Here is a 14,166-nt window from a genome sequence, read left to right as displayed (position 1 = left end):
AAATATTTTACTGACAAGCGCTGGAGTGCATCTGTATTTAATATTAACGAACTCTGTGCTCTAGAGTGTTGTAAAGAAAATACAGGGTGCAACAGATGTAGAAATTGATTACCTCCGGTTGCTCATAGGAACCTCTGCATTTTATTCAGGCGAGTTCCAGGTGAGTCTGCGGTTTGCACGCGAATGTGTTCATACTATGTTCCCTAGCGTTGGTCAGCAAAAAAAAAAACTGGCACTTAAGGCCTAAAACCATTTTTAACAAATTTAGGAAGGGCAGGCGGCTAAGATACGGTGTCTAGAAACACTGTTTTATGAGGTGCGGATGTGAACTTGGTGCTGTTTAGTTGTTTCACCTGCCGTACATCGGCAATATGTGAAGACAAATAAGCATGCCACAGCCTCACGAGCATGCGATGTAACACGTTCATTGTTTATCGAAGCCGGCTTGAAATTTACATTAAAACTTATGGTACAGAAAAAATATACTGCTGCTATAATAGGCCATACTTTAGCGACAGTAATTGTGTCCACTGAGGAGAAAATTTGCTTTCTAGGTTTTGTACTTCCAAAGTAGCCAAAACAGATGTTGGTATGGCGGCAAATAAAAAGGTGTTGACTAAAAGACAAATAAAGTGACGCTTCGGCTCCGCCGCAGGAGCTCCCGTAAGGGCCGAAACGTCATTGGTCGGTGCTTTTCTATTTTCGTCACGTATCAACCCGTCGACATGGGTATCTGTCAAACTCGTATTCGAAGATGGTGGCAGCTGGTGAAAACATATAGTACAACTATGTAAGCAGACAAGGGAAGGGTAGAAAGGGGCTCGTTGTATATTTATATTTTATGTAAAGTTACATGGCTTCTCACATGCATTTGTTTATACTGTCTTGGTACGTCTGTTTATTGCATGAGAAATACTGTTGTTCTGTTGGATTTGTTGCTGTATCTTCAAGTAAGTCCTTAGTCCCTGCGGCCATCACAGTGCACAGAGCTTAAGTTGGGAATTGAAATCAACGCCCAATGCCGACGTCTGTGCAGGCGAAACATTTTTTTACAATGTTGCAAGAGCGCATCGATTGATGCCAAATTGGAGTAGGAATATATTTTTCAGCCGTAAAACAGACGTATATCTGACTTCAAAAAATAGTCAAGCCTAATCAACGCCGGGAACAAGTGTCATTTTCTTTATATGTCCTAAAGGATTCGCTGCTGATTTCCATCGAGGGCGTCGAAATTGAAAGGAGGACCGCCAACAGCGCTTGCGATAGGTGGCATAGCAACCTGCGACTGTTCTTCCAAGAGGGCATCGGGTGGTGGTGGTGCTGACCGCGAAGTTCTCTGCAAGGGTTGCCCGTTCTTTTCGACATCGTCCAGTGGTGGAGGTGGTGGTAGCTGGGGCACATCTCCTTCCCCCGGTAGTCCTTGTTGTTCCTCGCCGACTGAAGGTTCTTGAGGACCCGCCACAGGGGGTGGCGGCAGCCTAGGTACACCAGCTGTCCCCGGAAGTCCCCCCACGTCCTCATCCTGAAGGGGAATTAGTGTAAAACCATTTGGCAGTTGAGGTATAGGTGTGCCACCAGGAATCTCCTGCTCTCCGCCTTGGACTGGCGCTGTAGGTATTGACGGTGTTTGGCCCACCACTTCAGTTGGCACAGACAAAGGTGTTTCCGGAAGAGGAACTGGGGCAACCGTGGGCTTCAAATGGTGCGTGAGGAAATCAGGAATATTCGGGAAATGATTACCGGTGAGGTTAAAAGCTGGTTTCCTCGACGGGATCTTTGGCTTCTGGACCTCCTCGCTCTCCTGGCTTTCTTGCATTTCTTGCTGAGTTGCGTTGGTTTCCGGGGGAACTGTCGGCAGAGGCACCGGCTTCTGTGGCCGCTGCTTCTTCTTGACGCACATCTGGGTACCGTTGACGTACTTGCAAACGGCTGCAAGATAGAAAAAAAATGGCAGCTTTAATAACGCATAATGATGCGAAAGGAAATAGCGAAAAGTTCGACGGCCACCAGAAGCAAGAAAGTGCAAGGCCTCAGTCGTGTCCTAGTTTTTCCTTCCACTTCAGCAAACGGACTAACGGACTCGTACTCTTCAAAACCAACCGTAAAAATATGGAAGTCTCAGCAAGAGAGGAAGGACCGTAAGAACGAGGAACATGTTAACGGGCAACATTTAAGACGTGAAAATAGGAGGCATTGATAAGCCAATCCCCAAATGGTAAGTACATGGTTTTGGCGATGAAATGTGCATGGAAAAGTTAAGGAAGAGCGAAAAAACAAACGATAACACCGCTTATTTCTACCCTTCTCTTCGTTTCACACTAAATGTTATAATATTATTGCACTAAATCGTTAAATTTTGGCGGAAGAATAGCTGCAAACCTTTAGCTGCTGTTTTGCATTTTATTGAAAGGTCAACTAAAAGGCAGAGAAATATCCGCCCACAAGTTATTAGGCGGGCAACCGCTGGAGCGTTTTGATTAGCTTAGCTTCTACGCGCATCAGGACGCATAAGCTGCTGTGCACTAGGATTCGACCATTACAGTTCTTGTGTTTACATAGCAACAAGGCATAACAAAAACGAATGTCCCAGATCAGCGTATGGTTGGGACCAGGTGGTGACCTTGGCAACCCTCGGATCAGGTGATCTTGCTGACTCTGCCACGGTATATCCTCACCGCTTACTGCCGCGCTACAATGAAGTTCTTTCTTACGTTTGCATAATCTACCGATCTAGTTGCAGCGTATAACAGCACATTTACCAATAGCCTTCATGTCCAGTTTTCCTGCACATTAAACACTAACTTCATCTGTACGCTGCGGACAAAAGTGTTACGTAACTCACTGGGAACATATTCAAATTTTTTTCTTGCAGAGAAATCATTAATTGGCGGTAGGCCAAATATAGTTATTAATGTTATTGTTTAGTTTTTTTTATTGTAGGTTTCTAAGTTTAGTTTTTAGAGAAAAACGTGTGGTGTGATGTCGCGCGTATTCTTTCTGTGTATGTTGCAAAATCTAAAGAAAAATAGTCTATGCGCTTGCATCGACTAGTTCCCTAGAGAATCAACTCAAGAAAATTAAAATTGCTGTGGTAATTTTGAAAGTCCGAATGCTTTCGGCACGTGGTGGCAGCTGCGCAAAAGAGTTTGTTCATATTTTCTGGTTTTCCAAAAGGTACACTTAAAGTTTCTTTGCAACTGACTATATTACAAGTTTTTACAATTGCAGTACAAAAATTCTGTACACTAGTATATTGGCAATACAAATCCTTTACACAGTATAAAGACAGTCTATAGATATATAGTCATACACTTTTAAACTTCTTTCTATAGACAGTGTATAAACTATGAATAGACATGAGGAAGTATCTATAGGAAGGCAAGAGCGTATATAAATAGTCTATAAGCAGTCACAGGTCATTTTTATAAGGGTAGAATGAAGCGAGAACGAGTAAATTTCGTGCATCCCTACAACACCGCAGTAATCTTATTACTATCCCCTTGTAGACGAAGGCAAGCCAAACAAGCTCATTTTAGTAGAAAGCAAAGCCCTTAAAGGGGCCCAGAAACACAATCTTAGTTGACTGTTTTGCCTGTTGATCGCATACAGTGAATTACAATGGTGCTATTAGCGGCGGTAATACCGCGTATATTCAATTTTTTAATATTTTAATGTCCTCCCAAAAACAAATTCATGGCTCTGATGGTGTCCCCACACAGTGGCGGGTTTTAGCAGCGGATATGACATCACCTGGCGCGAGCTTGATGATTGACAAACAGTAAATATACTGCAAATTGTGTGAATAAATAGAGACACATTTTGTCACCTATCGGTGCTTTATATTATATCAACAAAAACAACTTGTTTGTCTTAGATAAAAGCCCTGCAAAGCAAGTAAAATAAAAATACACCACCAGGGGCTCTGGCATGTAAGCGACGCTGCCAGTCTCAGCAAGAACGAGTTACAGAGAGCAGGTAGCCATGGAATGCAAACTTCCGCGACGTGCTCTGGCAGGCTGTTTTGATTGGTTGCGCCAGGTGCCGTCATTGGGAGAGCGAAATAGGAGTGGGAAGCCCCGCCAAAATCGAGTTGAGGGCAGCGTTTTGTTTGCTTGTATTTTGAAATTTCTTCATTGAATAACTCCCGTTCCTGTGCATCGATTCCTGTGATTCTTTTTGAGTCAGCATCTGTGTGACAAAGAATCCACCTTAAGTATAGCCGGTATCCCCCCAAGCAGTGTTTCGCAGCCCCTTTAAGTGCCTTGATGATCGTAGCCGGGCACATTCATTTCGCGCATGCGTACGACTGTGTCATCAGGGAGGTTCAAGCGTTCATCTCATTTGCTGTGTGGAGGCATTTTATGCGTGGAAAGTTTGCCGGAGTCCAGGAACATGCCAAAAGGAGGAGGAAGAAGACTCCATGGCGAGCAAGGAAGTTCAGAGATACCTACATACGCCAGCCAAACTTTACCTATACCGGTACACTCCCACACCTCAGTGCCCAAACTGTCCACACACATATGCAGACATAGAACACTGCCTTACACAGCGCCACGCAGCCTTCCAGTCCCCCGCCTATCCTTTCCCGCCACCCCCACCGTGGCCCATCTGGCTCGCCTCCCTGGATCTGAGGCTGCAACGTGCCCTCGTCGCCTTGGCCCAGGATGTACTGAACGCCTAATAAAAAGGGTGTTCGAATAAAAATGTCACACCACCACCACCTCCAAATATAGATAAAGGATTGTAGGCCTGAATGGCAGGGTTGTTTTGACAAACAAAGCTGGTGTAGATCTTGAATTCAATACGCCTAGCGCTTTAGAAAAAAAATCACAAAGGGCAAAACAGAAACATAGAGGCTGTATGAACAGTCGACTACAGAAGTATGTGGCCCAGGAATTCTCGAAAACCCTTCATTCTTCTCGAGATCTTGGCGCGACCCGTAAAAGGGAAGGATGCGCTGAAGTATTCCTACAAACTGGTTGTTTTACGAATGCATTTCGGCCTCCATACTTTGGCTGTCCTTGAAGTGAGGTTTTGTCTCACTTCTGTGGCTCGAATATTATCGACGCTGAGTTTGCGTGCGTTGGTTTACTGCACGACATCCTCTGGTAGTCAACGCAGTCAACGAACACTTGAATAGCCTAAAGGAATGCTTCTATTTTCCTTCTTACGTTAAGGGAAACCCCCCGTGATATGCGGTGAGATAAAGGCAGTGCCCTTTCTCTCGCGCACGAATGCAGCCGCACGTTTAGCGTTGCTCAATTTCTCTTTGTGAGCCACGAATTCGTTCCGAAAAAAAAAAAAGCACTGCTGTTCGAGCTCAGCGGTGCCTTAGGACTACAGCAGGCGATGCTCGGAAGAGCAAGCAAATTTCTCGCTTCAGTGCACAACAGCTGGATGAAACGAGGGGAACAAAAGACTGCAGCGCCGGCACACTGCACTGCCACTGCGATGCCTGTGTCCAGTAGGATGCTCTGTCCTGCACAATAATAACATTGGTTCCACTTGTGCACTGCTGATGCGCTGTGCTGAACAAAGATATCAGTTGTTCTTGTCGCGTACATCACGATGCGTTGTTCTGCACAGTTTTAGAACCCCAGGTGGTCGAAATTTCCGGAGCCCTCCACTACGGCGTCTCTCATAGCCTTAGTCGCTTTGGGACGTTAAACCCCATAAAACCAAACCAAACCAGCAGTTGTTACACGGGCGCACAGCTGGTTGCGCTGTCCTGCGCAATAATACAAGTTTTTGCACCGGTGCACAGCAGAATGCACTGTCTTGCACAATAATAAAAGTTATGGCACTTGTACAGAGCACGATTCTCTGTCCTGCACTATTATATAAGTTCTTTTTAAACTTGTACAGAGCAGGATGTGCTGTCATCCACAGTAATATCGGTTTTCCCAGTGTTGCGCAGCTGGATGCAGTGTCCTGCACAATGATGTCAGTTTTCCCAGTTGTGCACATCAGGATGCGCTATCCTACACAATAATATCAGTTGTTCCTCTTGTGCACAGTGTGATGCTCTGTTCTACGCAATACTAACATTAGTTTCTCTTGTGCAGAACTTGATGGGCTGTCCTGTACAATAATATAAGATCCTGTTGTGCACAGAAGGATGCGATGTCCTGAACAATAACACCACAGGTGGCAGTTGTTGTATAGAAGTGCCATTCTAGCTACGGCCACGCAAGTCTTAATTAGGCGAAATGAGGTGAAGGTGTATCCCAACTCAGAACGGCAAGAAAAATTGATATTGCTGTGGGTCCGAGCTCAGCTTTAGAATGTAAAGAGAAAATAATGAAGCGACTAAGCGCAGCCTTTGTGAAAGTTCAAAGGCCACTATTTCCGCTTGTGATTCATGTAGTGCGGCTTTCTTTTCACTAACAGCGCAGCTTTTGTATTTTTTTTGGAATCCTCAGTATTCCCTCCCCCTCTCTGCCAGCCGCGCCTTGAATCTTTTTAGACGTTTACAGAAACTCATATTGCTTTTAGGACTAGCTCTAGAATGTGCTAATACCTGACCGCTCGAGAAACCTTTCTTTTATTCGAAGGTTTGCCATGCGCAAATGTTGTTGCCGACTTGTTACACTAGGGAAGTCATCGAGCCTATTGTTGTGTAACAGCCTAAGCAGGTTCCAGCGGTTATTGTTCTCAGTCATCCACCTCAAGAGGTCTTCCTCCCTGGAGACCATGAGTCAAACTTCTTTTAGTAGCCTGCTACTGGAGGTTATTGTCCCTGCACAATGGCGTCCATCCTCATGTTCGCCACCTCCCGTGGATGTGCGCCAAGGCAGGTGGCGAACGTCGACCCCAGCGGCTGTCCCTGAACATTTCAGGTGTGTTTTGGGTCCCGCGTCTTGTTGAGAGACTCATCGGCACGTGGTCGAAGCGGTCAAATCAGCCACATTTCCAATCGCGTTAAAGGGAAGCTGAAACGATTTTTTGAGAATTTGAGGTTATTCAAGAATTCGAATATATCAAGCTTTTAGATAAAGCACGAAAAGTATTTTTGCACTAGCATTTAAAATGGTGACATAATCGTCGATTAAAACCGCGTCGATTTTTAGGCTTCTCCTCACTACTTGGAGGAGTGCGGGGAAACTCGGCAGGGACGTCATTGTTGGCGAAATTTCAGATGTCCGCTGCTTACGCCTGAATGCTGCTGTGTGTCGTCAGATGGCGCGAAACAACGCATCGTGAGCTTCACCTTCGATGGCATCGGTCTTCTTCCATGGAATAACCGTTTCTTCGCTGTAAACACTGGAAATGACGTCATACAAGTCGTCATTATCGGGGCCTCTGCCCGTCGCTGTGCACTTCAGAGAAGCCTGAACGCCGACGACGACTTTATTCGGCGATCACGCCACCATTTCAAATGCTAGAGCAAAACGATTTCGCAGGCTTTACCTGCACATTTTGCACATTCGGCCACCTTCCACTCATCGAATTCTAAAACCGTTTCAGTTGCCCTTTAAGGGTCAAGAGAGCGGGAAAATATACGGGAGAATCAGGGATCTCCTTAATTAAGAAAGGTAGAACATCTTGTTTGTGTGCTTTTGGAAAGTTGGACCATTCGTATTTTAGATGATCGTAAAAGGACCATCGTGGTGAGGTCGATAGCTATACCATGCACGGAGTCATATTATCAGAGCTCACTATGGCACTGTCACAGAGCCCCGTATTTTCGCAACCATCTATCACGGCAAGCGAGCCGTTTTGAAAGGAAGCTGAACGGAACTCCTCTGTACAATAGCCACAAAGAATTCCAGGCGTAGCAGCGGAAGCCATTCAGGAAAGTTAAGCCGTGGCAGCGGCTTAAATGGCGGGTTGGAACGTGCGGCTTCGCTAAAGTCAGAAAGGGCACAGAGGAAGGCCGCTTACAGCGCCTGTTGCAGGGGCAGAAGCCGTAGTAGTATCCGCCCATCATCTGCTCTTCGGTACAGCGCTCGCCAGCCCGCTGCAGCCGTCGGCACCGACGTCGGGGACTCTTCGATCGACGCAGGCAGCACTTGCCGCGGCCACACTCGTCCGTGTTGAGGCAGATGGTGCCGCCTTTCACCTGGTGGAGGAAAGACGCAGCGTTACTTGCCTATTTCACGTTCTAATCTACTAAGTTTCACTCGGTCTCGGCAAAGATCGCCAGCTGGTACACTAAAAAATTCAGCGGCACTTCGACTGTCTAAAGTGCGTAGAGGCGAAAGCGTTTTCGGCACCACTTTGCCTATGTGACACACAGGTGACGTTACCACTGGATGACGTCACACATAATTGATGACGAAGTAATGACAAATTACTAATTACTCACTCAGCACTAATTGTATTTGAGGAAAGGAAATTAAGCAGTAATTCACATATCTCGGTGGACACCCGTCAAAACGCGGACACATCTGTCGAAATGCCGACACGGCTGTCAACACGGCTGCCGACACGGGCGCAGACACGGCTGCCGACACGGATTGCTAACGACAGCATGAGGCATTAAAGGCTTTCGCCTTAATAAACGCAGCGAAAGCCTAACTGTCTCCTAGATGTTTCCTACTAAACCCTACTGTGTTGTCTGCGAGCACCAAGGACGTATGTATGCAAAATTCTGTTTATAGGAACCGGTTTCCTCCCGTTCTTCGACGGTGGAAGATCAAGGAATACATTGCGGAAATGGAATCTTTCTCTCTAATCAGCTCCTTCCAAAATGGGTCTTATGTTCTTCCTAGCCACGCAGCGTTACCTGCCCACTCTGGAGTTCTTGTTTATCGTTGTGCAATTATGAACTGTTAATTAGCAAATAATAATAATACTAATAAATTAATCTGTAGCAACACAGCATAGCGGGCGAGTTGGCATCGCATCTTGACAGAACGAAAGAGCGAAACTGGTCTCTCTTTTAGTTTCGCTGTTTCATTCTTTAAAGAGGCATATCTGTGTTCGGTGTGATGGGGCCCTTTTCATCCTTCTTTATGCTTTAGCGCCTCGTTTTTGGAAGCAGAGCTAGCATTTCGCTTAATTGTACTGTTGAGTATATATATAATACGCCGCTCGTTCTTTGGCTATAGCTGAGATCTTCCGAAAGAAAAAAAACACAGGCATAATTACCAGTAAACTCATAGTTGCGAGCCTGTGCGCAAAGCCTTCTGCAGGAGTGGGTGTCACGCAGTAAGGCGCTATTCGGCAGTACAACTTACACTAACTCGAAGGAACGCTGGCGTAGAAATAATGTTTAGAGCACGTAGAAAACAAAAGACCAATAAATAGTCCGTTTGGACATTCTGAAGCACATTTCTGCATGTTTATACACAATTTAATGTACTTCAGAAAGAGGTGACCACCAAGCACTAAACCACATTTGTAGGGAACTTATTGCAAGTATGCGCTTTAGGTATGTGCTGTAAGTATTTGCACGTGCTTATAGTGCGTCGAACTTGATTGAGTCTCTAGATACAGTATTTCTGAGCATTTAGCACGCTATATATTCCTAGATGTAGCTGATGGCGCACAATGGCATAGTAACCTCTTTCTGACGCACAATCTCCTATTCTGAAATGGAACTCGGAGCGTCTTACTCCATATTTCATCGCGCCTCCCCGCTACCCAATGACGACAGGGAAGCTTTAGTTGTTGGGGGAAAAAAATGAGCACCTCTGGTTTCCTTGATTCCATGAGAAGGCGAGCGTAGCAGGGGGTGGCAGAAAGTTAGGTGGGCGGATGGGATTAAGAAGTTTGCGGGGATACGGTGGCCACAGCTCGCAAAATAGGGGGTTAATCGGAGAGACATGGTAGAGGCCTTTGCCCTGCAGTGGGCGTAGTCAGGCTGATGACGATGATGATGGGTTCCGTTTACAGCAAAATGCAGTCCAGAATGTGTCGCTCACCTGCTGGTAGAAGGGCTTATTCAGGGTGCGGTGTTTTCTAAATGTTTCCAACCTATATAGTCCCTTGGACAGCAGTCGCCCATGAAAGCAGAACAACCCTGTTGCGCTTGAGGAGGGCTGCACACTTGACTTCATTAAGCTTAAGCGGCAACAGCCCACTGAGAGGTGAAGGGCGTTCGGGAACTTGTGCAAAACTTGTATGACATACGGGCTGCATTGTTTATTGCCCCAGTAGTGAAAGAAATTTACGTGCGATCAACTGCATTGATGCGGAGGAAATGAGACGGCAACCTTCTTTCACTCGCCGATCTATTCCAATTCTGATTCTATTGCGATTCTGACCAGGCAACTACGCAAAATGTGGCACATTGTTAGATCGCGGCTTGTTCTCCCACCGCTACAGACGAAATAGCTCTGCGGTCAAGCGATTCGCCACTGTAGAGGTAGGTGGCGCTTCAGACGCAGCCACCGGTAGGGTTTGTGAGACCTAGGTTGCTCTTACCGAGCAATGCGGGTAGGAATAGCTCTCGCAAGCATCATTTCTGTACCGATAGTTGATCGGGAGGCTGTATATTTTTCGCACGTATGCCTGCTGTTGTCTGCGCCATTTGCTTCTTAGGCAGTACCACGGGCATTCTTCGTCTGCCCTCTCCCTTCTCTCCCCTAGAAGTGGAGAGGAGCGAGAGAGAGGGAGTCAGGGGCAGAGAGGGACAGTTGACAGGGGGCAGATGAAGAGAGGCAGATCCCTCTAAACACCACCGGGGTGGAGGAGGTTTCAAATAGACGCCGACGCCGCCAACACCGGACAGTGTTTGCCTTCGTGGCCGTCCTAATGCTATAGCACTAAATAGCCTTTTAGCGCGATCGCCGATTTCAAGCTGAGTCAAAAATACGTGCGCATCCCTGACGGCTCACGACGTAACACAACAGTGCCCCACCCCACGTCACTCGTTTTCAAAGCACGTCCTACCAAGTTTCAGGAGGAGTGAAACATTGGGAGGCGCATTTTCTCAGGTTGCTTCTCTAACCATCGAAGCCACAGTGGCTGTCGCACACACCTCGGTATACCTTGGCAGAAAAGAATGGTCGTAAAGCATGGAATATTTTCTCGGCCAGCGCTGTAATTTTTTTCTCCGCGGCAGCTTTTGTGTTCGCTTACGCAGCTGACGGGCTGCAGTTTCTATTCATTCCCGGAATTGGACGGTGCGCAGTGCCATCGGGACGACAGGGTCTTTTCTCTCGCCATTCGGTCTCGGTGCTGCATAAATATACACTGGGGCTATCTGCCTTGCCTCAACGTTTCTCATCATAAAATTTCTAACAATTTTTTGATAACGCAACACAAAATGAACAAGGATCGAGGGGAGCCTCAGCCGCGAGACTAGCGGACGAAGGATCCCCCTCGACAATTGTTCAGTTTGGTTTTGTTTAGTTAAGAACCCCCTTCTTCCTGTCTTCTCTATTTCAGTCATTTAAGGTTTAACACACGATCGCTACTGTCGACGCGGCACCGTCCGTCGTGTGAGTCCTACTTAATCTGAGATATCAACCACACACGTGTGGAAGCTTTATCTTTCTTTCCTAAAACCTGTTTAAGCTAAATGAGGACCTGGCAATCCCTGGCCAAACTGACAATCAGCCGCCGCTTTGGACCTTACCGATGCGCATTTATTTGCCTTTTTCATCGAGGCGCACGTTATAGTCCTTTGTAAGCCCTGAATGTATTTCAGTCAGAAGTAATTGTTTTCATCTTATACTCACATAGAGGTTCGTAAATGGCGTTTACTTCTGTTTGTAATAATCTTTGGTCATTTACTATCAACTGGACACCGGCGAAGGCTGAGGACGCTGGTTGATATCTGACCCGGCTCAGTGACCACCACTTCGTCAAATAATAGTATGCCACCCAGGAAACCGAGTGCTGATCAAAATATTATCACATTTTCACATGAGCGAAACTTCATTACCGATTAAAACGTGGGTGACACTGCACAAGCACTTTGGTTAATCAGCAGAGACCTGCTGAAGAAGCAGTATCATGGCTCAAGGGTTGTAGAAATCTTCCTATGCAGGTTGATATTGAATAAATAAATTTGCGTATAAATATATGACGCGAACAGGTCAAACGGCAGGACATCCCTTTAGGCTTGCCGAAAGATATGATCCTGAAAAGCGGTTGTCAGTCTTATTTTGAAGAGTAATTACAGGAGTTTCGCTTTCATTTCAGTCAACACTTTTGAAGCAAACATGGGCGATGCCAGATTATCTGCCCATGTCCACAGACCACACTCGTAGCCCAGTTAAAGTGCTTACGACGGCTGGCGAGAGTGCAGTGACGTACTTAGTGCTTCCTTGGTAAAGAAATACCGTAACAGTAAAGAACAGTAAAGAAATACCCACGTGTATTAAAAAAATAGCAGAAACAAACGCATCCATTCCATGGTGATTTCTAAAGGTGTTAAACAAAAAAAGAATGATTTATTCTAACAGAACAGCAACACCCGTACTGAATCGGATATGCTCACCAAATAAGAATGCGTTATGATATCTTTTAGAACCAGGTCGACAAAATACAAAGACTAGCAGGTGAGATCAAGAGGAACACTTGCAATATTTTGTGAACGAGAAAATTTATTGACCTTAAGGCAAATATTAAATGATTAATTTACTTGTATTAGGTGAGTCAATCTACTGTAATTTCAGTTTATCGAAAACGATGCTAGACGCAAACACATAATTGCTTCAAAGTTAAAGATTTATTTAAGCTGTGCACTTCTTAATCATGCGATATTTTTGAATTTATTGATATGCTTGCATGTTGGGCTAAAATTTTTGCAATGAGAATATGTGCTCCAAGGCAGATAACTGAGAAAGCTGGTAAACACTCGTTATGAATAACACAAGCGTGTTCCCCCTTTGTGTCTGTGTTTGCAGCGCTTGTATTATTCACAATGAATACGGGCTCTCATAGTTACTTATTCAATGCTCTTTTTTTTTTGTTTTTCACCTTGTAAATATACGTCCACCCCTGTCTTGTTTAATGACTCCTGAACCTTAGCCAAGCCGCCTTCACAACTTCTAGCCAAGGAGAACATCAAAAATCGTGTTATGTCAACGTATGAAACATATTTAATTGATTTGGCTAAAAAACCACCGGGAAAGCAAGACACATATGTGAGCGGGAACTTGTGACACGACGCATTTGCGCAGCCCGCAGCCGCCGCGGCCGATACAAGACAAGCACACCTGTGCGTACTCACTTTGCCGGTGATGCGTGGCTTTCGGGAGCTTATGATACTGGTGTCAATTTCATGGGGTTCCTTGGTTGACTCAATCAACCACGCGGGAAAATAATTATAATCCTTCTCCGTCTCCGTCTCCGCCTCTGTCTCTGTCTCCGTCGCCCACACAGCGGAAGCAACTATCACTAACAACAGTCGAAGCAACATGGCTTCTTGATAATCGCACGTTCATAAATTGGATGCACGTGAAGAGGAGGCCTCGATGCGGAGACGTCCGAGCGAGTATACCGTTCGTGACTCAAGCTATGGTGGCAAGATGGTGACGTCAGACAAATGTCTTCGCGACACCTTGACACCTAGCTGGTGGTTGTGTCGTGCCTGAAGTTCAGTAGAGTTACACAGGCTGACGTTGTTACCGACACATTACACAGGCGACACCGTCAAGGCATCGGCCGCTGTTTAGTGGACGACTGCATCCCGTCGTTCAGCCGGATGAAGACCCTGATCCTGACGTAGCCGCCTTTGCGTCCGGCACCGCTCTCCCAACTGGCGTCACCCTTGAAGCAACGGACGCAGAGTTTTCGAAGACAAAGGAAGTCCGAGTGGGCGCCTCCGATGCGTATTGTCATCGTCCAGCTGTGGTCGTCATTCCGTCAGCTCGAGCAGCTCCACGCTCGATTTACTGGGAGACCGTCCGACGGAAGGCTATCAAAACTGCAAGCCTTTCCACATGCCATTCGCCTTGCTGCGCGCACGAAGCCCAGCACATAAAGAAAGAAAAATTCGAAATTTTTAATTTGTTTCTTTCGCTGCAGCTGTTCGAAACGCTTCCCGAGCACAGGGCCCCGAAGGGCTTCCTTGTGCAGAGACCGCTACGACATGAGCATCAATTTCAGAGGATGCCATTGTGTTCGGGCAGAAAACATGCACGCTGAGAAAGCTGGGAGAAAGTATTGTTCCAGGCATTGTACCCAGTGCTGTACGAACGTTTATTTTTTTCTTTGCATAGGCCCGGGGCATCGATCACCGCAGACTGCGTAACACGGGGCTATAGA

The 14,166-nt window shown here is 46.2% G+C and overlaps 1 protein-coding gene across 1 annotated transcript; it reads right to left on the bottom strand.

Annotated features, from left to right (window-relative positions):
- Positions 1–1,166: 1,166 nt before the first annotated feature.
- Positions 1,167–13,858, bottom strand: LOC149335212 (uncharacterized). Its single transcript, XM_089553766.1, has 3 exons — positions 13,130–13,858; positions 7,885–8,062; positions 1,167–1,929 (listed from the first exon to the last, which is right to left on the bottom strand). The coding sequence occupies exons 1-3, from the start codon at positions 13,316–13,318 to the stop codon at positions 1,193–1,195; spliced, it is 1,104 nt and encodes a 367-aa protein (XP_089409892.1). The 5' UTR covers positions 13,319–13,858; the 3' UTR covers positions 1,167–1,192.
- Between the last annotated feature and the right edge of the window lie 308 nt (positions 13,859–14,166).

The sequence above is a fragment of the Amblyomma mixtum genome, chromosome 7, assembly GCF_055824585.1.
Source record: "Amblyomma mixtum isolate Tamu chromosome 7, ASM5582458v1, whole genome shotgun sequence".
Lineage (NCBI taxonomy): Eukaryota > Metazoa > Arthropoda > Arachnida > Ixodida > Ixodidae > Amblyomma > Amblyomma mixtum.
Note: the sequence above shows the minus strand (reverse complement) of the source record. Positions and strands in the feature narration are given on the sequence as shown.

Excerpts from the sequence above, each read along its gene's own strand:
- LOC149335212 (XM_089553766.1), bottom strand. The coding sequence starts at position 13,318 with ATGTTGCTTCGACTGTTGTTAGTGATAGTTGCTTCCGCTGTGTGGGCG. Across the intron at positions 8,063-13,129 it reads AGCCACGCATCACCGGCAAA|GTGAAAGGCGGCACCATCTG; the intron begins GTGAGTACGCAC and ends TTCCTCCACCAG. Across the intron at positions 1,930-7,884 it reads CTGCCCCTGCAACAGGCGCT|CCGTTTGCAAGTACGTCAAC; the intron begins GTAAGCGGCCTT and ends TCTATCTTGCAG.